The following is a 27721-nucleotide window of genomic DNA, read 5'->3' on the forward strand; positions in this document are numbered from 1 at the left end:
TTCACCTCACATATATATACATTAACATTCTTCTTCCTCCTCTTTCATCCTTCAAAAATAAAAAACACAGTACTCTGCTCGTTGTTCCCTGCCGCTGCCACGTCACCACCACCATTCTCCGGCCGCTACTTTCACCGGAAGAACACCCTCTACCGCTCGACAGAAGCGGTTACTCCTCTTCCCTCCTTCTCTCTTTAAAGTTCACGTCTTTTTTATAAAATAAATTGTTAAACTGCTAATATTATTATCGTGGTTTCAAATAATTTGTTAGTTTACTTAAATTAGGGTTTTTATAATTATTTACAAACAATTCAAGTTTTGTAATTTGTTTATTAAAAGGTGCTGAAATTAATTTATTTATTTTCGTCAGGAAATTAACTGGAATTTTCGTAAGGTATATCTGAGATTCGAGAATTCTCCAATATGGAAGCTAATAAAGATGTAAGTTTGAATTTCTGATTAGGGTTTTTCATATTATCATATGTAATTACAAATTTACAATTACAATGTTTTGTTTGTTACACTAATATGGCATGGTATGATGATGATGGTACAGGAAGAATGTGGGGGGAATATAAAACAGTTGTTAGCACAAATGTTTACAAGGTCTCTTAAAGGAACTTTCCCGAATGAGGCTGATGTACAGCCGCTAATCGCCATTTGTAACGAAAATTTTGGTGATTACCAATGGTAATTTAATGTCACGTTGTGTGATTGATTAGTGTAGTTAATTTAATTTTTTGGGCTAGTTTTTTTTTTTTTTTTTTTTATTTTTTATTATTATTTTTTTTTTTTTTTTTTTTTCAGCAACAATGCTATGGGTTTGTTCGGCAAAATTAGGAAAACAATGCCTGAATTTAAGAACCCAAGATCAGTTGGTGAGGTAATTTTCTATATTTTCAGTTTTTCAGTAGTGAAATGTTTTTATTTTCAATCACAAATAATTTTGTCTTTGTTTTTGTTGTAATTGTAAGTATAAGAAAATTGTTGGTACTTATTTCCTTGGAATTATGTAGGCTATCATGAAAAATTTGCCCGAAGCGGATATGATAGAGAGTTGTTCTGTTGCTGGACCAGGGTTTGTGAATGTTGTCCTGTCAAAGACATGGTTAGCTAAGGTGATTGGAGTTTATTCGCGTTAACTTTCAATTGTATTGTTTGGTTTTTGTTTTTGTTGCATTTGTATTAAGAATTTAGAGATGTTATGCAGAGTATTCAGAAGATGCTTGTAGAAGGCATCCAAACATGGGCTCCAAAAATGTCAATCAAGAGGGCTGTAGTAGACTTTTCTTCACCTAATATTGCTAAAGAGTTGCATGTTGGACACTTGAGATCGACAGTTATTGGGGATACTATTGCGAGGATACTCGAGTTTTCTGGTGTTGAAGTGCTTCGAAGGAATCATGTTGGTGACTGGGGTACACAGGTATAACTGGTTTTCTAATTCTGGTGTTACACTCTGATCTTATCATTGTATCATCTACCTTGTTAATTTTCAAAACTGTCTTCTCAAAAGGGGAAAAAAAGTTCAAATTGGTTGGGTTTTAGTCTTGCAATTCTAATCGCGCAATGTCTTATATATGTGGTAACAATATCTAAAATCTTAAGGAAAAGTAGAAACTAATACTTTGTTACAATCTTTTTTTTTGTATTAGTTGTTTTGTTTTAATAACCAATTTCAAAATTCCATTATATTTTTGCTTTCACATGTATTTAAACCTTGGTTACTACATGTAGTTCGGCATGCTGATGGAGTTTCTATTTGAGCAATGGCCACAATGGGAGGATGACAAAGAAATTCCTATCAAGGACCTTCAGGCAAGTGAAAATTGCTTGTAGTTACTTAGTAGTAGTGTCATATCTAATGTAAATCCTTTCTTCTTCAAACTTTTCGGTCTTTGGTGTTTTCATATGTTTTGTTTCTGAACTATTTTGATCTCACAATCATGATTTGCTTAGTGTTTGTTTGGTTGGATGTGTGTTAGATGCCTACATATGGTTTATTGTTTTAAGATTTATGATCTTGTATGCTTGATTGGCCTGTGATAAGCAAAATAGTGGATGCAGATTTTGACTTGGGAATTTACTTGCTTTGTTTTTAGGACTTCTACAAACAATCCAAAAAAGATTTGACAATGATGCCAGCTTTAAGGAAAGGGCACAAAAGGCGGTGGTGAGCCTTCAGGTAAACAATTGGACAATGTTTGCTAGTTTATTTTAGTTGCTTAAAAGCTTGTATGTGTTTGCTGATATAGTCAAATATGAGTATATTTTCTTTATTGGTGTTCTATATTCATTTTATTTGCTTGTGCACAGAGTGGAGAACATAAGTATTTGAAGGCATGGGCTCAAATATGTGAAATAAGTCGTAGGGAATTTCAGAAAGTTTATAATCGTCTCAAAGTTCACATAGAGGAAAAGGTATTCTGTACTTCTATTCATACTTACTAATTATTTTTTATTAGCTTTTAGATTATTTCTATAGTTTGAGCTCTATGCTTACCATCTGCACATTTTCCTGCACAATTCAGGGTGAAAGTTTTTATAACCCATACATTCCAAGGGTTTTGGAGGGCCTGCGGAATGAAGGATTGATTGAAGAAAGCGAAGGAGCACAAGTTACAGATTGAAGGAAAAACCATTCCTCTTATCGTTGTCAAGAAAGATGGTGGTTTTAACTATGCTTCGACTGATTTAACTGCTCTTTGGTAAGTTGTGTGTATTTAACTATACAGCATGTGTTTTTAAAAGCGCATTTTTGCCATAGCCTTACTCTTGTATGTCTTCCCAAAATTTTCATAGCCTCTTTTGCCCTTTGTAGGCTTTGTCGTTTGTCTAACTTTTACCTCCGAAATGACTGTTATTTTACTAATTTCAATTAGGTACCGCCTAAACGAAGAAAAAGCTGAATGGATTATATATGTAACCGATGTTGGTCAGCGTGAGCACTTTGAAATGGTCTTCCATGTAAGTATGCATAGTTATATACGGTGTGATTGTTGATATTATCAGTGCCTCTTTTGGAGGCTTTTGTTAGTACATTATCCATTTATTATAATTTTTATTCAAGGATTAAGCATAACCTCCTTTTTTCTCACTGATTTTATTGAATGTAATTGTTTACTTATTTGTAACAGTATCTGATGCCTTGTACTTGAGTGCATCTTTTACTTTCGTGTCTTGTTTAACATCTGTAATTTGATATTTAACAGGCAGCAAAGCGAGCAGGGTGGCTTCCAAGTGATGACAATGCATACCCTAAAGTTACTCATGTGGGTTTTGGTCTTGTGTTGGGGGTTGATCACAGGCGTTTACGTACTCGATGCAATGAAGTAGTTCGTCTGGCTGATTTACTTGATGAAGCAAAAAAACTGAGCAAACAAGCACTTATTGATCGAGGTGCAACAAAATAGATACGAATATTGCCTATTTGATTCCTTTAATTTGAGCATCCTGTCTTCTGAATTTATCTTGTTTCCTGGTGGTCTCAACTCTAGAAATTTTCATCTTTATATCTTAATATTCAATTGTAGCTTACCCAACCAAATTAATCCCCAATAGGTAAAGCAGCGGAGTGGACTGAGGAGGAGCTGGAGGAGACTGCTGAAGCAGTGGGTTATGGAGCTGTAAAGTAAGTATTTGAATTCGCTGTTGAAGTCCCTTCCATGATACATCTATTCACTGCAAATTTGCTTCACTTTCAAGATGTGTATAACCAACAAGTATTTATTTAGTTACTATGGTAGGACAGGATGATCTGAGCTTCAAGGTTTATGAGTGAATTCTAACTTGGAACCTAAATGCTCAATACTAACCTTGTCACACCGTAGTTTTTTACAATAATGTCATTTGAACAAAGCCTACAATATCATGAATTGATAGTTAGCAAACTTTCATCAGCTACTTGCCATAAACAGCCTTCTAGAAGAGGTTCTGTTTTACTAGACTCTTCACTTTCACACTTTCACCTAACTAATGAAAATGCCAAACTCTTTACATTAACTTGAGATGCCACTTTTTTTTTTTTTACTTAGCAATACAGATTTCCTGCAGAAATCTGTATTGCACCTTTTGTAACATATGGTGCATTATAGGCTATAAGACTCGTGTAAACTCTGTGTATCACGTCTCTTGTTTTTTAAAGTGGCAAATAACACTGTCATTCCCCTCTTATTTTTCTATTCAAGACAAGCCATTTCAGCAACTAAGTCCCTATAATTCCTGCTATAAATTGACATGATTAGTGTGTTTTTATGGTACTTGTTCAGACACTGATTGAATTATACTGATTATGTATATGTTTGTTATCTTTTCTCAGGTATTTTGATTTGAAGGACAATCGATTCACAGATTACACCTTTAGCTTTAAGCTGGTGCTTAATGATAAGGTGCTTCTTGTTCTCTGTGATATTGGCATTCCCTTTCTCTAAATTTTTTGTCTTGTCAGAATACTGTTAGTCTATGAAAGAGGAAATTCTTTAATGTTATTATCTATCATTACTCCCCTTACGTCGTTTTTTTCATCTAAGCTACTCAATTATTGGTCTCATTTTTAAGAAATTATGGTGAAGTATGAAAATTGACCTTTGAATTCAAATTATAGGAGTGTATTTTTATGTTTACCTTTTTCAATCAATAAAGAGTACTCCCTCCATAATATGAATCTGAGGCAAATAAAATTGAATGGAGGAGAAGTGTTTAAAGTTTTATGTAGTTTGCATTTCTTGTTGAGCTTTGTTAATGAAGCTTTGTCATTTTGGTGGCAGGGAAATACTGCTGTTTATTTGCTCTATGCACATGCTCGAATTTGTTCGATTATCAGGAAATCCGGTAAAGACATGGAAGAACTGAAGAAGGTGAGCTATTTTTCTCACTTGGCTTCCAAATCACATCCAGAAAATGTGGTGAAGCTTATAAATTTCACTGGCTAACTGATGTTTTTGCATGCTTGCTGTCTGATGACTTTTCGACTTGTTTGCTGTAGGTTGGGGAGATAGTTTTGGGTAATGCATATGAGCGTGCATTGGGGCTTCATTTGCTTCAGTTTTCTGAGGTAAATATTAATTTTTAGAACACCTTTAGAATGTACTGCTTGTTTTAATCTTGGCATCTAAACAAGGTCTTGCTTTCCTTTAATTTCAGATTGTTGAGGAGGCTTGTTGCAATCTATTGCCTAATGTACTTTGCAAGTACCTGTATGATTTATCAGACTATTTCACACATCTCTATAATAACTGCAAGGTAAATTTATAATAGAATCACAACTATCAGACTATTTCTTTTATTTTTATTGTTTTTCTAAAGAGAGTGTCATGTCTAATTTAGAGCCTTTTTTTTCCCAATGGTGGGTTTCCAATTGAGGTCCAAAATAGAGCTAGTCGGGTTTTCGATTTGTGTCATGTTTTGATGAGTTTAATTCATGAATTACAGGTGAATGGCTCAGCAGAAGAAACAAGCAGACTCTTGTTATGTGAAGCTACAGCAGTGGTAATGCGGAAGTGTTTTGAACTTCTTGGCATTACCCCTGTCTACAAGTTATGACAATTTTAAGTATTAACACTCTTTCAAGTCTTTCCTCAACAACACCTCTCAAATCTCATCTCCTTGCGAAAAAAAATGTACCCTTTTTTTTTTAAGCTGTAATAATTTTGTTCAATTTGTAGCATTGGATTTTGTACAAATGATACAATAGATACACACATTTTGTTCAATATAATTGATTGGCTTCACTTGCATTACACAATGCACTAAGAAAAGACTAATGAAAAGTTGCATCAATTCCAAGGTCTTTTAGGTCAAAATAATCATGGCTAGATGCTATGACATAACTTATTATCAAGGTTGATACAAAATTCGACTATGAGACTGAACTAGATAATCTAGATACTTAGAAAAGTTTTGGATATGATTATGAAGAGTATTACTATTACTTGGTTGAATCAGTAGGTCAATTGTTAGTCATCCGGCGGGTTATAGGGATAGATATCCCCACAATGGATTACGATACCCCTTGGCTCTACCCTAGGCAACTCACAAGAAGATTCGAGGTATTTGAGCTGAATGTCGATGATGGGATGCTCGAGAAAGTGCCAAGCCTAGGCAATAAGTCAGTTTTTATAGGTGCAAGCTCTTCCTATTCTATTGAGGTATCTCTTGATGACCATGAATTGCATTTATATTCATCTGCGGATTTGATATAAGTGAAAATAAGGTGCACTCTACCATAGTTGTTGGGTATAGTACATTAACTTATTAGAAATTTGACTTTATCATTTTACGAAATTGAAAAGTTCCTGTGAAAACACAGGTTAAGAGAAGCACAAACCATATACTCCAACTTTTAATGAAAAATTATTGTTGTGACATAACAAAGTAGTACTGCTAGTACTAGGTTCACAATGCAAAGGCAGTCTAACCACAAATTCAACACCAAAGATAATCCAAATTCACATAATCATAAATGTTGAATTGCCCCAGCTAAATTTGTCAAAACCTTGCAATTAAGCATCAGCCTTCCCGAGGATGGTTGTTTCGGCAATCATGGAGGTAACCACGTAAGGATCCATGTTTGATGCTGGCCTTCGGTCTTCAAAGTAACCTGTTGATGCAACAATGTACATACATACGACTTTAGATTGCCATTGCTAATTTCCTCGAGAAATAAAGCGCCTATTTACCCTACTATCGATACTACACATGAATGTAATTCATACATGTATGAACAACGAATTTTTATCGGTACCAACTTTTGAAAATTTGTCAATTACTATCGTGCTTATTGATCTCAAACACCAAGTAGAGCAAGGATTTTCAGAATTACACACCTTTGCCGTCTTTCTCTGTGTCACGACCAACACGAACAGAGGCACCCCTATTTGCAACACCCTGAAATTTGAAGCATTTACAACAAAATTTCAGTGTGATACTTAAAACATATTTCTGATGACAATAAATCAGCATCACACAGTTCTACTACTAGTACTTTGTATTAGATTTTTATAGTGAAAATAAGGTAAGGCTTGATTTAAGTTATGATGAAATTTACCCAGGAGAACTTGGTGATGTCAGCTGTCTCATGACGACCAGTGAGCCTCCTCTCATTGCCTTCTCCGTAGGCAGCAATGTGCTCCTTGTGGCGGAGGCTCAACTTCTCGATGGCTTTCTTAATAACATCGATCCCACCATCACTCCTCATCGACTTAGTGCTGAAAAAATGACGCACACAATAAAGTTACAACCATAAAATCTACAATCTAATTTCAACTTCAAAGTTCGAACATTATTGATACTTGTACAAAGCAGAAATTTATAGTTACCTGTAGTTGGTGTGAGCACCAGCACCATTCCAGTCACCCTGTTTGTTTTGAGACGAACACATAAGTATAAAAATATTCAAATTTTATCATTCATAGACAAACTCTTGGGTTATTTTTTTCTTTATTAGCTAAACGTGCAAAGAAAACAACAAAGGCAAGTAGAATATGGCGAACCTTGACTGGTTTGGGGTCGAAAGAAACAACTACTCCAGCAATCTCAGCAATTCGCTGTTCATTTAATCAACAATGGATCAGACACAGAGATAAAAGAGGGAAAGAATAAAGGGGCGAATAGAGATGAGTAAGAAAAAAAAAAAGAAAAGAATACCTCTAGAATGTATCTAGCAACCCAGACTTGATCACCAGATGAAATTCCAACAGTAGGGCCAACTTGGAACTCCCACTGCATGAAAGATTACAGCAGGCTTAATTTAAAACGGCGAATTATGTTACAAACAGGGAAACTACAGAGTACTAGTTAAACCAATCAACTTGAATTGCTAATTTTTCACCAAAGCATGAAGCAGACAGTACAGACTACAGAGTTATTTGGTCGGTCTGCAAGAAATGTTGCTAACGAGGAATAAAAGGCGTTCGTTATAGAACGATGATTTGAGGCTAATGCAGAGGTAAATACTAAACAAAAATGAAGAAATTTTGATGCTTAAAGTCATAGGAAAAGAAAAGGGCACTTCATACCTGTCCTGGCATGACTTCGCCGTTAATTCCACTGATATCAATACCAGCATAGATGCAGGCCTTGTAGTGAGCATCCACAATGTCTCGGCCAAACGATTTATCAGCCCCTACACCACAATAGTATGGCCCCTACATGAACCAAAAACAATTGCACAAACACTTAGTCATCTAGACGCGAGTGCATAAAAATATAAGAAATCAAACATACAACGAGAGTTACAAGTGACAAATGATTATTTACGAAATTACCTGAGGACCGGGGAAGCCCCCAACTGGCCATCCAAGAGGCCAGTTAACATCCTTCTGAAGGAGTGTATATTCTTGCTCAATGCCATACCTGAACAGTTTGAATACACGCAAAACTTCAATAAAATACTTCTCAATTAACGACAAAAAAGGACTATAAATTAGAAAAATGTCTATATATACAAAGCGTTATGTTCTCAATTCCGGATTTCCTTACCATCAAATCTAATGACTCTTCATATGATTAACCAAATAATCACGTAATACACGTTTGTAAAAAGAGTGAATGGCATCTTTGGCAATGTACGTTAGCAGAGAGTTAATAAAACAGAATACATACTTGATAGTTCAAAAGAGTTATCACCAAACACGACATCCTATTATTCTATACTACTTTCAAGATGTAATAACAAGGTTATTAAGTCCCTTTCTACTATTAAAGGAACTAAATTTATATCAAAATTATTTTCGACACAATATAGTTGTTGATAAAAAGTGATAGCATCAAGCAAAGGCAAGACGTGACAATTGTAGCTCATACGAAAACGACGTACCATCGGAAAAATAATGGAGTGGTACCACATTAAATTACAATGGCATAATAATTAGATAGTTGATAAGTGCACAAAAATAAAAAGATAGGCACTCCTAAAATCCTACCTAACTTATTGATGTGTGAACACTCCAGTTATCAAGTACACCGTACTAGAAGACAACTACAAAATAAAGATTCACATGTTATCCTAAAATTATTTGAATTTTTTTCTTACAATAGATCAAAACAAACAGAATAGAGTACAAATGTACAATGTTTTGATTTGTTTGTTTTGATAAAGGAGCAATAACACCGATGCCATAATGTGCTCAAGCTAAAGGTTGGAAAGAAAATGTATATAGAGGCCAAAAGGCCTCGACCCCATCGTGTCACCTATTTGGGGGTCGAGACACCGCGATGGAATTATTTTCTTTTTCTTAATAAAGTTTATCATCGATTGTTTTTTAAAAGGTACTCTGTAGTTGAATAATGTTGTATTCTCACGATTTAGGAGAAGTGAGTGAATGTAAAAAAAATGGATAAATTATGAGTGGAGTATGAATAATAATAGCATTTAAATATTTCACAAAGTTTTGAAAGTGTGTGCTTAAAAAAGTTAATTAGGTAAAGAGTTTTTGCCACAATGGAATAAATAAATAAATAAAACTGTTAAAACTTTATAAACAAACCAAAATAAAAAGTATTAAGATCATACAAAAATAGAGGTTTATACTTAATTGTAATTATAAATTAGTGGACCATAAACTCAAACCAAATTCAAATCAATCCTCCTTAAAATAATACACTACTCCAAAAATAACCTAAATCACGTGTGAAATTCAAAAGAAGTAAAGGACAATTCAGACATAAACAAGTGCAGTACGGCATCCTCCAAATTACAAAAGCTAGATAGTACCATAATAGAGTATTATCTAAGATTCGTAGTACCTAGACTACGATGATACATCTTATAAATTATAAGTTTGCGGGAAATTCACCATATATAGTTTTTTCCATATTTGGTAACAATGAAAATCAATGAGAACTTATAGGATCCAGCAAATGAAGGTCAAAAATAGATAAAGTAAAAGCGAATAAAACTTTGAAAATTAGATTTCCACTAGAGTCTACTTTTTTTTTTTAAGCTCAAAATGTAATTACAACTTTTTACTTGAAATAACACGCCTCTTAGGGTCTGTTCTCTTCAGATTATTTTCAATTCATTTCAATTTTTAATTTTCTTCTCTCGTAAAATATTTAGTTCAGTTCAGTTCACTTCAGCTCAACTCAGTCAATCAGAACAAGCCCTTAAAAGTAGTATAACATCATGTAACATCATCCCCCTTTGACAATTAAACATTTATGATTAAGACTATCACAATTTGTTGACGTGCGGAACATTAATTACTCCTTAATTTGTAAAGCAATCTCTTTAATAATAAAACAAAAAATACACCGTATATAAAAAAAAAAAAATTAAAAAAAAAAACACTTTGTAGTATTAATTATTTCATTATTTTTTTTATTTAATTTAAACAAATATTAATCAATTTAAGCACACTAGTGAGTAGCAAGTCTAACAATATGGACCGTTGATTATTCTCTTTTTTTTTTATTATACACCAAGGACCAAGCCACCAATTAATTAAAAAGTTTGTTGATTAATTAAAAAGTTTGGTGACTTTCATAAGATGATGAGCTTTAAGACTGACCAAGTCAATTAAACATTATACAAGTAGGACCCACATCAAACACTTATAATTAGTTGAGCTCCACTAGCTAAAGTTGAATCTATCTTTCGTACGCCTTCATTAATACTATTGTACAATTTTAGTGTCACACTATAAAAAGATTCTACTTTCTATAGTATCAAGTTATCAACCAAAGAGTGTCACAAACTTTCATTCAATTAATTATCTTTTGACTAAATCAAAATCATACTAGTAATAATAATACTCCAGCATTATTATAATAATTGTGCTAATTTATCAACCAATAGATTCTTAAATATACCACGAATATATAAGAGCTAACAACAAAAAAAAAATACTCGTATAATAACAATTTCTTAGGGTCGTTATAAATTTTTATATTTTGGAGAATCGCGAAGAAAAGGAGTATTAAGGATGAAAAATGGTACCATGGCTCCTCAGCAGCAACGTCGGGGTGGCTAAAGATTTTCTCAGCATTGTACCTCTTGTTTGTAGGAATTGGCTCACCAGCTGGGGTGTATGCATCACACATAACCTATTACATTAACAACTTTGTAAGGCCGTCAAATAAAAATAAAAATAAAATAAAAATAAAATAAAATAAAATCATTTTTATTAAAGTAACATCATTAATTTCATTATCATACCAACGTAAGTTGTCCTCTTTGTACTTTTTTTGTTTTTGTTGGAGTTATCAAACGATAGTGCAATACATGTCAACCTAACTTTTATTCTTTACAAAAATAAAAATAAAATAAATTCCTTCTTGCGGTGAATAATGATATGTTGGTGAGCTTCTAATAATTCAAAACTAGTGTGTAGCACGGGCGTTGCACCGGTTGCTACTTTAGTTAGAACTTGTGATTATCAATTTACATTTATTTTTATGTTTACAACATAGTTTATAATTGACTTAGATGGTTAAGTAAGTATCTTTCTTATAAAAGGTTGGCTGTTCGAATCCCCTTATCATCACTTTTTTTATAAGTAACGACTTTTAATATATTAGTATAGATTGTCATTAATCAAGCGATTTTGATTGGTTGCCGTAATAAAATAGTAAAAAATTTATAGCTTTGACTTTTCAAATAAAGCCGGCTTTTGAACTGTGTATATCATATTCCTTATTGAAAGAAAGACAACTCACCAGGATATTGTTTCCTCTTCTGAATGGATCCTTGAATATAGCTTGAGGGCTGATTAAAATTACAAATATATATTGATTAGAAATGGAAACAATTTCAAATTTAACCATTGTAGACTTGTAGTGTACTCTGTATATAATTAACAATTTCAACTAGTGCACTATTATTAAATGTATGGGCATTAATTGCAATAACAACAATAGTTTATATTTTACAAGATACTACCAAAAACCTATAGCAAGTGGAGTAGTAGTATATTGTACAACTAGTAAACACATTCAACCATTCTAATCAATTAAAACAATACAATAGTTGAATAGTCTCTCTTTTGCCAAAAAACATTAACCAATAAGCATTACTTGTCAAAGTTAAAAATTAACTTTGGGCTCGTGAAATCGTAATTGATCTTGATGGTAGAAAACGACCCTAGACTGATAGTAATATCGGTACCTTTACTATCGTATTAGCAAAGAGATAGAGGAACTGTGTCAATTATTCTAAAACGAATAGAGTGAATTAACGACGTCATTCTTACAATCCTACCTATGTTTAGAGGGACGTTTTTAAAACCACCTGAACAATCATATTCAGTGGCGGAGCCACCCTTGGGCACGGTAGGTCACGTGACCCAGCAAAAAAAAATAGTTTTTTTTTTTTTTTTTTTTTTTTTTTTTTGACAAAGAGAAATTGAGTTTAAATATTAAACATTACATTAAATAATCTTAAGTGCTTAATGGTCTAGTGGTTAAGGCTTCACAATTTTGTAAGGAGGTCATGTTCGAGACCCATGAGCAGCAACTCCATTATATTTTTGTTGAAATTTATTTTTTATTATTAACTTCATCCCTCATATCTTACCTTTGTAGTTCTCATAAGATACTTGTTAAAGCTAATCGTAATATTTTTGGTAATTTTATCGGTGATTTGTCATTATTCGTCACAAATCTTACTCCTCTCCCACAAGATATTTAATACTTTTGAAGTGATTTTTTTTATTAGCTTTAATTTTAGAATATATATGCATTAATTATTGATTTGTATGCGGTCGATTGCTGAAAGTGAGTCGGTGACCCAGCACCTTTAAAATCCTGGATCCGCCACTGATCATATTACTAGCATGTTGCCAAATTGCCAAGTAAACTTGACTTAATTATAAATTAACAATATAAAGGTACATTTAACCATATTTGATAGGTCCCCAAAAAACAGCTGGTGATAATTATGACTATATTAACCTACCGCACACAACTGAATCACACGAATTAAATACTGATTCTCAATATTAATAAGAATCTTTCAAATACTTCCAACATATTTTTGTCAATTGATTCTTTTTCGACCTTGAATTTAAATCTACATGCATCTTTTTATATTTTTGGAATAATTATATACAGTGAGTACAATGTAAGTACCCTTTTATTTTTCCTAAGCCAGCTGTTAATCATATTAGTGAACGATTACCATCATCCCGCACATTTTATGATTTATTTCTACATTTTATTTTTTCTATATAGTAAAATTTACCGAGTTATCTGTAAAAGAGATTACTGAAATGATTTTGACACATCAAAACGTGATTTGGAACGCTCATTATAGGGAGATACTCTGATACGTTTTTTAAGAGCACATACTCTGATACTCCTCTCACATGGAAATGTGTAAAATATAACATTCAATTTTATGTCATTGATTTTTTCAAAAGTTAATGACTATTATGATTAAAAAAAAAATTGATAATTAATCTGTAATTTATACGGAAAAATTATTTTATGGGTATCTCGAGAACAAATGAGGATATTTTTGGGACAAAAAGTGTAACAAACTCCGTGCCTCAACCTTAAAGAAAATTATCTTAAATTTATATATCAATTAACAATTAGCATCAATGAATTAAACAAAACAAATCATGGTTAGCACATTAATAATTCAATCAAATTAAAAAATAAAAAATAAAATTATCACAAAAATAATTAAGAAAACTTACTAAATGATGACTTCACTGTCATCACCAGGGGCTTGATTGGTGCTTGATCCATCGTAATTCCATTTTGGCAATTTTGCGGGATCACTCACTGGCCCTGGCAAAGTCTGTTATATTCGTCGCAAAAATTTTATTTTATTTTACTATCATATACAAAATTCTTTTAAACCCGAAAAAATAATACAGTCAAAATAATACCCCTCCGTCTCTAAATTATATTTTTATTTCTAGTATTTATTTCTCGCATAATAGAGAGAACGGGAATGTAATTTAGGGACGAAGAGAGTAATAGAATATATGAATACACTTTTTAACAGACTATGAAATAGAAAAAAGTATTGAAAAATAAAAAAATATATACCCTTGCTTTGCTTCTCATATCCAAGCCAGATCCTCCAATCCTGTGATCAATATATTAATTAGTCGTTCATCGATGAACAAATTATATTAAAATTATTTATAAAATAAAAAAAAATAAAAAAAACAGAGTGAGATAAACAAGAAATTAAAAGGGTTTGATTAATGATACCATATGTATTCAGCAATAATTTTCTCAGATGTTTCTGAGAGATCAAGGTTAATGAGATCATTCAATTGAGACATTTTTTTTGTTTTTTTTTTGTAAATGTGAATAGAAAGATTCAGGAGAGAGAAAAATGATGAAGGAGAAAGAGAAGGGGAATTCAAGAATGAAGACTTTTGGTGTAGAGCAAGTCTATATATAGATCAAAGAATCTATACAAGAGGGTTGTTGCTTGGTGGATTAAAATAAGTTTTAAAAAATATTATTTTTTAAAAATATATTTTTATGCTTTTTTTAAAAAAAAAAATTATATTTTACTTTATACTAGTATATATGTGTACACCATTATGCACTTATGTGTGCTTTTGTTACATTTGAATGTCAACGGTTTTTTTGTGTGGTTGGTTACATCGTATGGTCAAAGTTTTGACTTGAAAAATGTCGAATAATTCAAGGAGAGTAATTTTTTATGGCTAGAAGCCTAGAATTAATTGTGTATAATTGTGAGTTTGTGACAGCTAAATTCGAACAAAGGTATTAGTTGATTAACACCTATAGAATTCTTCACCTACTTTAAAAGAAGTTAGACAAGTTACAAGTATAATTGAGGTACAATTTGATCTTAATTTGTGTTGACTCGTCAATAGCACGACAAATGAATTTAAACAAGCGTTTAATATTGCGAACCTGCTACAATAACTTATTGTGAGACAGTAAAAATTGTGCCTAAAAGGAAAGGGGTCATCTCAATTATTGTAGTCAATTATGTAACATCCTTCTTTGGAAATATAGATCAAGGAAATTCCATTATTCCAATTCCCAAATTCTAAATTTGGATAAGAATCAGGATGGAATCATAAAGAATCTCATAGAATCCCATTAATTTGGATAAGAATCTTGTAATTACTTTGTATTTTGATTTGTTTCACATTTCATTTTCAGATGCCAAAAATGGTATTAATTATAAATTTATAATAGTACAAGTAGAAGATTATAGCGATTAAAACACTACTACCTGCTGATTAAGAGTATCAGATACAGATATAAGTCAATGTATCAACTTTAAAGCTTATTTTACATAATTATATATGAAGGTTCCTCAATACTTTATTGTAAATTTGTGATTTATTTATTTATTATTTATTTTTTTTTATTTTTTTTGACAAAAGACTATTAAGAGATTTACTTTTTTAAGAATAATTAAAACATAACGCAATAGTTAATTTCAGACTTTCATTTTTTTTAAGCGCGTGAACAATAAAATTTTAGTAAACTTTGGAAGAATCAATATTATACTTAGCGTAGTACACCCAATATATCATCGCTTTAAATTAGGATAGGTTATATTATGCACAAAAAAATTGATGGTGACGATTCCATAAATCACTTTGCCACACAAATTGAATTGAAAAGAAAAATTAACAACTCCGTAAGCATTAAATACATTCTTGTGTGTCAATAGGTACAGAGTATTAAAAAAAAAAAAAAAAAAAAAAAAAAAAAAAAAAAACTTTTGAGTACTTATATTTTAGACAATTTTTCATTTACAACCAACTTTACATTTATACCTTGTGCATGACAAGACCAACAAATTTTACTTCGTGTGTTATAATTGCATGATATTTTATTTTTTAAAATAAAAAAATAGACAATAAATAAGCATTTATTACACTGATTTACTCGTGAATTGTCGATAAATTTCCAACTTAATACTAAAAAGGGAATAAGGGTTGCATAGAGCATCACCCTAAAAAAAATATTAATTATGCCGTGCAAGATACAATCAGTTGCATACTTGTGTTTAAACTCGTCGAATAAATGACATTAATTGTAACGTGCAAGATACAACCAATTATGTGCTAAACTTCTTCGACCCAGTACTTGTATAAATTACAAATCTCTCAAATGATTCTACCTTTAGAAATAACTCCAAACCTTTATGACTATATTATGAGCATAGTACTTTCATACTTAACTCGTGAGGCTAGAAACGTTTCTATGGTTTTGGCTTTTCAATATTTATTATAAATTATAGGGTATTAAAATCCAAATATACGCCATAATTAAAGCTTATACTTTACAATTAACACCAACCAACAATTAACAGATTTTTAACACAAACCATACAATAGTCCAAGATTCTACTCGTGAAGTCAATAGTTTCAACACAAAAGGAAGACCCAAAAAGAAATTAAATCAAAAACGGCATTATCGCCGTTCAATCAAATAACCAGTTTAAATCTCAAAGAATGATCGTAGCACCAAGCTATCAACCCTGTTCTAACTGATTGCGAGTTGGCGACGATTACATCATTATAGAAATGTATAAAACTTGTATTATGGTAAGATCAATATCTCGTGTCTATAGAGTACAGCCCAAAAAAAGGGATCATTTCGATATAAGTTCCTGCTGAGATAGTCATGTACGAGCTGCTTGTAATATGTAAATCCCGACTCAATGTTGTATAACGTTAGCTGTCCTGTTTCAAGCAATGAAGATCTCGTGTACTTGAATTGTCAGCAGAATTACTTAACTCGTATATAGCCACGCTGAAAACTTTCCATCGGTTGTTCAATTGAGAGAGATAAACCTGTAAATATTCTGTTAGCATTTGATTTTGAAAGGTTACAGTCGCAAAATGAAGTAGTACGATGGCAAAATGAAGTAGTACGATGGCCCGATGGTAATATCATGCAAGCCCCCGACTTCATTTAAAGCAAACAGAAAAATCACCCAAGTCAAAGGTGTTTTCACAAAACCTCCAATTTATCTTCCCTACAAAACCATCAGAGATACAAAAAAGTTCATGGTCTACAACATAGGATGTGTTTTATTCACTAAACTTCCACTTAAAAAAACTTATCAGGACTCGACTAACCTTATATGAATGTTAGTTGTCGCCTGTCGGGAAGGCATATGACAAAGTGAATGCACATATCCTAACCTTTTACTATAATTTTTAACTTTTTTGTGCAAAATGGGATGGTAGGCCAATTTTCAGCTTTACCTTCAGTCACGAGCCCAAAAAGGCTCACTAGAGAGGTTCTTTCTATGTCTCGCGTGTGCAACAGCAGCAGCTCCAGGTGGAGGTGCATGTACATTAATTGGAAGACACCACTCGCATTTGTCTCTCCCTTCAACTAGAAGAGGATGACCATACCTGCAAACAATAGAGTGACAAAACAATCAAGGTGACAGACAAGAAAGATCCTCGAATGAAAAGGTAACCCTGCACTACATTTTGGGAGCAAATCGTAGTGCTAAACCTACATAAAGTCAGCATCCTGCATCCATACAAAAGCACTCAACTCACAACGACATTTCACCTTCCAAAATAGGGGAAAGTAGGTGGCAAAGTTAAACAGCTAAGATAAAACATACTATAAAGTACTACTGATAAATCTCTTAGGGTTTGTTCCGATGAACTGAAAACAACTGAACCGAACTGATTGGGGCTGAACTGAGCTTAGCTGAAATGAATTGTTTATGAGAGAAGAAAATTAGAACTAAACTAATTGGAGCTGAACTGAACTGAACTGAAATTAAGCTGAACAGAATTAGTCACTAGCCTCTGATATAACCAGAAAACTGGTGTTGGTTTTCAGCTGCATGCTAAATACAGAGTATTTGTCTTTTGCCTATTAGCATATGAGTTCAAAGGCATATAATAGCAGAATGCCCATCAACTTTGCAGTTGATAGCAATAAGCTAATCCCGCCAAGTAAAGTATGTGAGCTGAACAAACAAAAAAGGCCTACCTACTCCAGTCAATATTCCTCGGAGTGGTAAAAAATTCAAACCGCAGAGCCCATTGAACAGACACATGAGGTGTTGAAAAAGACATTGGTCCGTCCATGGGAATGGAAAATAGAAAGCTAGTCTGCACCAAGTCGGAAACAACCTCGTGATGATCACTGTGAACCTACATAAAATTAGATCACAAAGCAGAAAAGTGAGAAAAAGACAGGTCAAATTTTGTAGAGCAGATGAAACAACAAACCTAAATCATTTAAAGCTTAGAAGAAAGTATTGTCAGCATCCATCCAAGATTAAGAGGTTAACCAGATATTTGATGCATAACATCGTAACAGCTTTAGTTTCAGAAATAGAGTGGAGGGTTTTTTTTTTTGGTGTGTGTGTGTGTGTGTGTGTGTGGGGGGGGGGGGGGGGGGGGGGGGGCTACCAGTGATACGCTCTGCTATGTGGAATGTGCGCAGGAACATAGTATACTAGCTACCTTGCTTTATGCAATGTCTGATTAGGTTAATTGGTGTATGTCTTGATATTAGTGTATGGTAAGCATTTATTCATCTATCCCATTATTATATAATTTTTTTTTTTTAGGGTTTGTATATGATATGATTCCGATAGGTTAAACAGACTTCACTAGTTCTAGCCCTTCTAGGTGTTAAAAAAATCCCACCCAAAACTTTCAAAGGGGGTGGAGTAGGAGAGGATATATTTAAAGAGAGAGAAGAAAGGAGTGATTTGCAGCTAAAAAAATAACACGAAGCACCATCACCAGAGAAGGTAGCCACACTAGCCAGTGCTGCAACTGATACGAAAACATACAAACTGCTTTGCTCTAGCTCTTTTAGGAAAGCCTGTAATAAACCGACGTAAGGGGAGGGGCAATTTTGGTAATGCATAAAAATCTGTTGGGATTGGCTTGGAGAGGAAGCTGGGAGGTTAGTTGGTTCTATAAAAACGAAGATTAGGGAGATGGAAAGCATGGAAAATATTGCGTGAAGTTTACTTACTAGGTACCCCTAACGAAATACGGAGTATCAAATTTTTCATGAGCTGATTTATAAAATGTGCAGGAAAATAGTTAGACACAAATTTCAACGCATGACAAGAAACGAACAATTCTTTTGTCTCAAAACCAAATTGATATAGAATAACCAGGAAGGATAGCAAGAAGAGTAAACATAAAGCAACTAAGGCTTTTTTTTTTAAGAGATGACTGAGAAACACAAGCACACCTTTGTAAGTGTAGGGGAGTTCTTCCGGGAAGGGTGGACAGAACGTCGATTTATAGTCTCCGAAATCTCCAAGGTGATCGATACCTGGAAAATCACAAGTCTCATAGCCAATTACATCACCACAAACCATCTGACTTTTTTTCATGATGTTTTCATTTGTGAAAAATTATTTACCTCAAGGCACCTCCTTGTTCCTTCTTCATGAAAAAAGGTAAGGGTCCCACCTATCTATTACCAAAGTGTTAAAATCGAATTTGGGAATCTGACAGAGCACAAATTTCACTATGCATTCCTACAACTTTACCATATCACTGAAATAATAATTTGAATCTGACTTCTTGGGTGAGAACCTGAGCAGAACTTGATCATCAAGCTTGATGTTGTAAGACCTGCCTCGCATAGAGCCTTCTGCTGCAGAAAATGTTTGGATCTAATTAGAATGTCAAAAAAATGATAAATGATCCTTGAAGTGCTTAACAGAATATAGGAGACAATGAGACATGAAATTGTAACAATTACATGCAGCAGCCTCGGTAGTTTGGATGGGAGAAGATGGTCCCTTTTCATCTTCATCTTTTGAAAAAGTTTTTGAATATCCTCTTTGCAGTCTTGGAGAGATAACAGAAGGACTCTTGGATGACAAAATATCTGGTAGCAGAGAGAAAATTTGCTTTGTATCACAATTGGATATTTGACATTACTTTTAACTTAAAAGGCCTTGAAAAGAAGCCAGTTGCTTGAAAGACATCAGCTGCTTTACTTACCCCCGATTGAATTATGTAGAACTTCATCAGCTTCTGCATGCAAGGGGGGTTCTCTAAAGGACCTTGTGGCCGATCCTTGTAGAGATAGTGAACTGCCAAATGACTTGTGAAGACTGTCTCTTGATGGATTATATGAAGAAATAGATAAAACTTCGTCCCTCAAACTATCATAGCCTTCATCAGCTCCATCATATATATCATTAGCCCTAACCTTTAAAAACAGTTCAAAACTAAAAAATGATTCATATCACAGCTGTGTCAAGTTATGATGGTTGAAATTGAATGCAAAATATCGGAGTAATATATAGACCCAAGAGTCGATCAATCAATCAATATAGACCCAAGAGTGACGTGGAATGTTCTGAACTTAATGATTCACTGACACAGTTGACTAGTTGAGTGTTAGCTGTTCCAACATGTCCAAATTTAAGATAAAGTTGTAAATGATATTCTCAGATAAGAGCAGTTTAAGGGAGGACATCTATTTTGACCTGTCCACTTTCAACCTGGTGGCCTACAATTAACTTTATGCACCTCAGATAAGAAACAGAGCATTTTGTGGCTCAAACAAGCTGAATTTTGTTAAATAGTTTACTATATTTTTTATAAGCACAAATAAGAAACAAATTTATAAGCACAAACAAGAAACAAAAACTAATTTTTTGAAAATGAAAAGATTTATTGGCATCTTGAAAAGATTAAGCAAAACCAAAGGAAAGTACAATATGAAATTCAAAAACCCCTTTGACATTTTAACTAGACCCTAGCCTCCTCATATTTTTGTCTTTTCCTCAACCTTCTAGTACTACAGGGTTACTTAGGATTTTCAGAGAGACAGGAAGAGGGTATATCTTGTATTCATAATTAATGGGCACAGATGGAAAGATGGTGAGTACAAGAGTCGTTGGTGTCACATAAGCAGATAAGCCGAAAAGATTTCTCAAAGCAATAAATAGCACCAGGAAACTTGCTGTATCAATTGCTTTGAAGAGAATACAAGATATCGCGTGAAATATTAGTGAAGACAAGGTTCATAAGCTTACCCACTCTGAATCCCCATCGAGCTCTTTCCAATATATATCTGTTTGAATGGTCTGGATCGGTACAATTCCTAAAAACATGACAAAATGATTATTAATTGCAATTTCAATGTAGAACAGCACAAACAGAAGATATTTTCCAGCAAGGGTTCTACAAAGCCGTAACCGGATTGGCTGAAACTCCAAACTAGATTTGTAAGAGCTGAAGTTGAGCCAACAAGCTTAGAGCCACTAACATGATTACATGCATTGGTAAAAGATGACATGGAGTGGTCTCTCCTTGTCAAGTGACATTTACGGAGGGAAAAGAGTCAAAAGATGTCTTTTTGTCTCAGAGGATAATACATAATAAGATTTGCGTGCTTACCTCTCATGTGACTTAGAATGAAAGAAGAGATTAATCCCCACCCCCCATTCTCTCTCTCTCCCTCTCCCTCTCCCTCTCCCTCCCCCACCTCTCCCCACCTATGGAGGCATGCTTTTTCTTTATTTTCTCTATCAGCAGACATAACGTATATTGTGACTTCATGAATGTTTGAGAAATTAGCAGCTTATAAATCAATCAATCAAAGCCTTAATCCCATAAGCTTAAAAAAAAAAAAAAAAAAAGAGAATGGTGGGATCAAAGGCCAGTAATGAAATATTTTGGATGTGATATTATCAATCAGCAAGAGAGTAAATAGGCAGTAAATGTATGCCAGGATAGTTTACACTAAAAGTACTCCTGAAGGAAAATAATTTAACCCCATCAAAAAAAAAATAAAAATAAAAATTAACAACCTACCATCCGCTTGATCTTCATCAATCGTTAGTCCACTTGCCTGTTGAGTAACCCAAATTTGCAAGGGGACACGAGCTTCCTGTAAATTTTGGATATTGTCAAAAAATAACCATAAATTTTTTTTTTACCATATAATCTAATTACCAACAAGCAAAAAGGATATGATTTTACATTCAAGTGCCTCGTTGAAAAAAAATATACAAAAACAAAAATTTGCATTTTTGTAAAATAATAATTCCTAAGATTTTGTGAACATGGGATAAGACACAGGATTCCCCCCCCCCCCCCCCTATATCACCCTAGATTACCGCTAATACTGTTAGTGGCTTTACCCAAAAACACTAATGGTGTTAGACACATAACGCATTAGTGGTTCTTCGTGACAATGTACGTGTATAATATATATATTAATAGTAAAAAGTGAAAAATGTAGACCATCAATATGACCTTCTCCAAATATTTACTCTCTCTGGCATTATTAGCCTATTAGAAATGTGCATTTATGAGAAAACGAGACCAACAGTTTGACCTTCTTTAAACAGTAAGAGTAAACCATGTTAATTTTTAAAAATGAACAAAATTGAAACAAATTGTATGGATCTGAGCTGAACTATAATTCAAGAGGAAAAAATATGCTTTTTTAAAACAAAGGTTTATTGTAATGCTACCTTACTGTATAACTGAATAACTCGGTCAAAGTTATCTGAATTGAAAACTTTATCCTATAACAACGATATAAAAACCTATCGTAAATCTCTCCATATTTGTCCTTGTCTATGTCAAGTGCCAATTGGGCCAATTCAATTAAGGAAACTCTTTCACATAAACTGAAAAAACCTATTGTAAATCTCTAGCTTGAATGTTGGCTAAGCTTTTAAATTCATCAAAACAGTACTTCCATATCTTTCATCAAGCACACAACTTTCTACTCCCCCAATTAGAAGCAATAGCAATGAAAGCAGACTTTTTTTTTCTAAACTCTTCTTCAAATTTTATTTCATCAGCAAATTTTGCATCAACTTTTTATCACTCGCCCTTTTCTCATATTCCAATTGAACAAATTTGCTGTCAACAGATTAATTTTACAAAAACCCTTGCCACTTGATTCCATGATTTTAGAAGCAGTCCCTGTCCGTCACACCAATATCCTTTAATAACATCAAGATGTATTAGTTTCTCCAAATTTTAAAAAAAAAAATCATGAGTTTTTCCAGACTCATCAGACAGAGGTATTCTGGGAGGAGAGCTTTGCCTTCTTAGGGGATAATTATAGAAGAGATTGAGTTTCTTGGGTTTGACTTAGAACTACTTCAAGATTAGAAGGTTAGAATTCCAAAGTCATTCGGCGCGGTGATGTTTGAAAAGGTCATGTAAAAGAATAGAATAACACATACTTCCTCCATCCCATATAAACCGTTGTTTTGTTATCAAACTTTGACCGCAAACATTTCTCTTGGTATATTGACTAAAGAATTACAACAAAATAAATTTTTAGAATTTACGAATCTACCAAATTATATTATATTTTTCAGTGTTTCAAAATAATTATCCGTCTAAGTTCATCTTTAAAAAGAAAAAATACCAGTTAACATGGAGCAAAGGGAGTACCAGCCAAAACAATAAGACACAATGGTCGTATGAGAAAAGAATTGACACTACAATAAGGTATACCAAAAATGGTCATCTAAATGAGGTGGGCAGAACGAGTAGATCTATTGTGTTAAACCTAAATCTAAATACAAAATCTGAAACAAAAAAACCACCTATGTAAGCGAGACAACGGGACATAGCCAAGAAGGGTGCTGAGATAATAAATGGTTGCGGGCCTTGTAATTTCTCAAAATTCAAAAGGGTAAGAAAAATAAGAAAGTCAATAAGAACTAACCAGTCCAGTAATATTATGAGCCAGATCACTCTCTGTGTGGCCATTTTCCAGTATCAACCATTGCCCAGAAAAAGTGCTTCTAACATAGTACAAGTATCGTATTGTTGTACCCCTGTATGATGGTGGTATGATGCTAGGCAAAACCGTTCGAACCACATCTGTGAAGATAATTTTCTAATAGACAATTAGCATACAGTAGATGACAGCCTTCATATAAACCAAAAACATAAAGAGATTCACTTAAGCATAAGAGCTGATGAATGATGAGTCAATGACGTTAACCAAGTGGCACTACTATATAAACAGGAATACAGAATACAAAAGGCAAGTGCTGATGAAACATATTAGATATAAACAAGTACAATACCAGAAGTTGCAGTCAAATGAACAACCAAAAGACATAAGCAACCGTTTGGATTACAGAAATTGCCAAAGCAGACCTTTTTTCTCCAATTTTTCCCATAGGTTTCTTCTCCTCATCGTTCTCATTCGCTGTCCTCCAGACATTAAAGGATCAACCATAGGTTATAGCCCTAGCATCACCCTATCCAGGTTTGTTAGAACTAAATCTGATTGGCCACTTTCTTCTTGGCAAGCTTTCTTTGAGAAGAATTTGGACATTGATCATGATGATACATGATGGTAAAGAATTACGTTCAATCAGGTACTCGTTCTCTCTCGTCAAACAATGATTGGAGTAGTGTAGATTTGAGGGTTAGTAATAATCTCATGGTGAGTTATGATGGGGAGGTAGCAGTAGTTAGTAACCATGGAGTGGTTTTTGTTTCACTGTCTAACAAGATGTGTTACCTTGGGATGAGGGAGGGGTACAAACTGAAGAATTTTAAAACTCGAGGATAACAGAAAATTGACCAGGGGCCAAATGTGAAGTAACGAGCATCATATGCCTCCTGTTTTCAGACATATAAATGTATAAAAGCACCTATCCAAATGGACTTTGATTAAGAAGCTTGTTGAAATCTGACTCGTAAACAGTTTTCTACAGTCGTGAAGGTTCTCTATGTGCTTAGAAAAGTAACGGTATGAGCATACTGAAAGGTAACAGGGTCGAACAAATGACTGATTACAGTACGCAAGCTTATGTTATGCCTCATCCTAACATATAATACTTTAATTATTTCCAAGTTGGCATTGAACACTGAGAATTTACTAATTTGAACTTTGCTTTCTTTAGACATCTTAACTGTTCTTGAGAAGACCAATAGCTCTGTTGCATAAGCATCTTTTGCAAGAGAGATATAACACATACTTTCCATTAAGAATATGTTTCAACAGATCAAAAGCTCAAAACCAATGAATAATCTCAACTTCATGCCTACACTCCAAGCCCCAACATACAAGATGAATCTTTTGATCATCCCCATCCGAAAGGAAGTCCCTAATCGACTTCTCAAGCCTAGGTGAACAGTAGACTGAAAAGATTTAACAAAGAGAATAGAGTGATACTGGACAATCAAGACCAGAGTAAAATATTCAGCAACTTAAGGAACTAGGGTTCTTTCAAGCTGTCAAGACTCCGTCAAAAAGAAATAGATCATGCTTTCGCCATCTAATAAACTGATTGCAATGTCATCGCCCAACTCGTAACATGAAGACATGAATTTTATCCTTCTCCAAAGGTACTTTGGGAACAAGATAAAAGTGGAAATGGCTACCCTAACTTAGAAGTTTAATCATAAAAAACATGCATAATGTCACTAAAAGTATTATCCTAATCTCCAAATAAAATTTCAGATTTACTTATCATCTCTGCTACAAGTCACTCCCATCCTTCGCCACCTTAAAGGGCTTAAAGGCCTTAAACAACTACTATATGAAAATTCTCAGACCTTCTTTATCTTCTTATGATATTCCCACTTAATAAGATTGTAGCTATTAAAAATATGAGGTGTGCATAGAAATATAATTTTTAGTTATATGCAACCAATAGGGTGTTCTACAAATACACTTATGATAAAGATTGTTAGCAGAATGATTAATAAAGCAAGCTGGTGTTAGAGCGAAATGAAATAGATCAGAATAAATACCTTTTAGTAACTAGAACAGAATATTTTTATCCAAGAGAGTTAGGAAGAATAACTATAAAATCAACTCACACTTTTTAGTAGCCCCAGAAGAAATGATCTGGTTTGAGACTAATGATGTTGTAGAATAATCCAAGAACACATGCTCACCTGAGAAATAAAAATTATATAGTCAATCCAACATGTGTGAGTAATCACTTTTTATAGCACTCTACTTTCCTCCAAGATACATTTCAAGCAACTAACAACTAAACCATTAGTCATGCGACTTATGACAAATGCATATCCGGACATTGCACCAAAGAGTGTTGCTTGCATTAACATTTACTGCTACACTTCATCCACATTTCTTTTCACTAAAGTGCTAAGAGAGACCAAACAAATACCAAGTAAAGAAACATATTAAATTTGTATTAGTTTCATTGATAGTATAATCTTGGCTAATGGTAACTCTAACTAAAAAGTATACATTGTTAATACATTTAGAACATACATGTGACATTTCAATTCAATCCTTTAAAACGATTCCCGGTCACTTCTGCCCCGGCAGCCTCGGCCCCCTCAACACCTCCTCCCCAAATTCACACAGAATTGCACCCCTCAACCAAAGTGCCTAACCCTCTATATATACTACTAGACATCAGAAAGCTCAACTCAAAACATGATCAAAATTCCAAACATATCAAAACCCCAATAACATTAAATTCAATCAAAACAAACCAAAACCGGAAATTAACATAGAAAGAGAGAGAAAGAGCACAAACCCTTCCTCTGTTTCGAACCCGGTAACGGTTTCTGAGCAGTAAACCATTGAGTATCAAGCTTCTCAACCCCTTTAAGCTCAAAACTAAGCCTTTCTAACAAAAGGGAACGCTCAGAACTACTTGTAATTTCATGGGAATTGCTTGGATCACTAGGGTTTTGAAGCTCAATTGTAACCAAAACCTCATCACCAGGTCTATACACATTTTTATCAGTTTCAAGCTTCAAAATTGGGATCAATTCTTCCCTTTTTCTATCAATTGAGCTTTGCTTATTACTCGATTCTCCGATCCCAAATAGGGAAAATCGCCGAGAAATTTCGGGGGGCGGCATTTTTTGTTGCCAAATTTGTTCTGGGTTTGTGATAATTTGGACAGATCGAATGAAATTTGTGATTGAAACTATAATATGATAGAAAATTAACAAAGAAAAAATGGTGAATCTAGGAATTGTATAATGTATGATAATGCAACGAAAAAATTTGTGTGATGAATCTGAAGAATTGAAGATGACGAATGAGGGAAAGTAGAAAACAAACTGACAAAGTGAGTGCAGTAAAACAAAATTCTGATCAGAAATTCAAGATCTCAACTTTAGGATTAAATTAATGAGGGCTGCTTATTTATCTATAACCATTGTAGTTTTGCTGTATTTAACACCTGGTATACTACTCCTGTATCAAATCGGGTGTTTAGGTCAGGTCGGGTCGAATCATTGTGTTGTACCGTTATTTAAAGTTAAGTTGGGTTCTGAGAGTGAGGGATAGCTCAAGTGGTTAGAGCTTCCCTCCCGATTTCAGGAGATCCTGGGATCGATTCTCACCCCCGCCCTTGTGGCTCTCTATACACCAAAAAAAAGAAAAGTTAAGTTGGGTTCAACCATTTAAATTGGTTAAGTTGGGGCAGACTTTTTTTTTTATTGGGTTACATTTTTTTAGAAATTGAGTCTATCTCAAGTCTCCTCTTTTAGAGTTAAACTCCGTAGTTAGTAGGCCTGTTCACGGATCGGATATCCGATCCGAAATCACATTTCGGATCGGATATCCGAACCTTCGGATATTAGATTTTGATATCCGAATCCGATCCGAAAATTTCGGATATTCGATATCCGAAATCATTCGGATCGGATGTTTCGAATATCCATTATCCGATATTAATGAAAATTGTATAAATCTCATTAAATGTTTTGCCTTTTGTATCGTTAAGCATAGTAGTCTTTTAGAAGACTATTTAATTGGCATACATAATAAACTAATAAAGTCTATTTAATTACCACAAATACAAAAAACTATAACAGTAGCA

The 27721-nt window shown here is 33.7% G+C and overlaps 2 protein-coding genes and 1 pseudogene across 3 annotated transcripts; 1 reads left to right on the top strand and 2 right to left on the bottom strand.

Moving 5' to 3' along the window:
- The first annotated feature begins 509 nt into the window (after positions 1-509).
- Positions 510-5729, top strand: LOC145589338 (arginine--tRNA ligase, cytoplasmic-like; annotated as a pseudogene). Its single transcript, XR_014101644.1, has 16 exons — positions 510-690; positions 808-883; positions 1017-1118; positions 1211-1426; positions 1738-1822; positions 2103-2185; positions 2317-2421; positions 2532-2708; positions 2883-2967; positions 3213-3399; positions 3562-3631; positions 4319-4388; positions 4767-4856; positions 4985-5053; positions 5143-5241; positions 5431-5729. The product of XR_014101644.1 is annotated as an arginine--tRNA ligase, cytoplasmic-like (transcript).
- A 553-nt stretch (positions 5730-6282) lies between these two features.
- LOC145589337 (glutamine synthetase nodule isozyme-like) lies at positions 6283-14322 on the bottom strand. The gene is made up of 13 exons (XM_081645868.1): positions 14164-14322; positions 13996-14035; positions 13638-13741; positions 11656-11704; positions 10937-11043; positions 8265-8352; positions 8016-8144; positions 7645-7719; positions 7491-7544; positions 7317-7354; positions 7046-7205; positions 6825-6885; positions 6283-6598 (listed from the first exon to the last, which is right to left on the bottom strand). Exons 1-13 carry the CDS (start codon positions 14235-14237, stop codon positions 6501-6503), a joined length of 1077 nt encoding a protein of 358 aa, XP_081501994.1. The 5' UTR covers positions 14238-14322; the 3' UTR covers positions 6283-6500.
- A 2026-nt stretch (positions 14323-16348) lies between these two features.
- Positions 16349-27039, bottom strand: LOC145589336 (uncharacterized). Its single transcript, XM_081645867.1, has 13 exons — positions 26423-27039; positions 25731-25808; positions 23614-23771; positions 21732-21807; positions 20951-21018; positions 19908-20118; positions 19663-19791; positions 19448-19554; positions 19318-19371; positions 19144-19227; positions 17917-18080; positions 17166-17318; positions 16349-16748 (listed from the first exon to the last, which is right to left on the bottom strand). The coding sequence occupies exons 1-12, from the start codon at positions 26751-26753 to the stop codon at positions 17168-17170; spliced, it is 1611 nt and encodes a 536-aa protein (XP_081501993.1). The 5' UTR covers positions 26754-27039; the 3' UTR covers positions 16349-16748; positions 17166-17167.
- Between the last annotated feature and the right edge of the window lie 682 nt (positions 27040-27721).

The sequence above is a fragment of the Chenopodium album genome, chromosome 17 (genome assembly GCF_948465745.1).
Source record: "Chenopodium album chromosome 17, dcCheAlbu1.1, whole genome shotgun sequence".
Lineage (NCBI taxonomy): Eukaryota > Viridiplantae > Streptophyta > Magnoliopsida > Caryophyllales > Amaranthaceae > Chenopodium > Chenopodium album.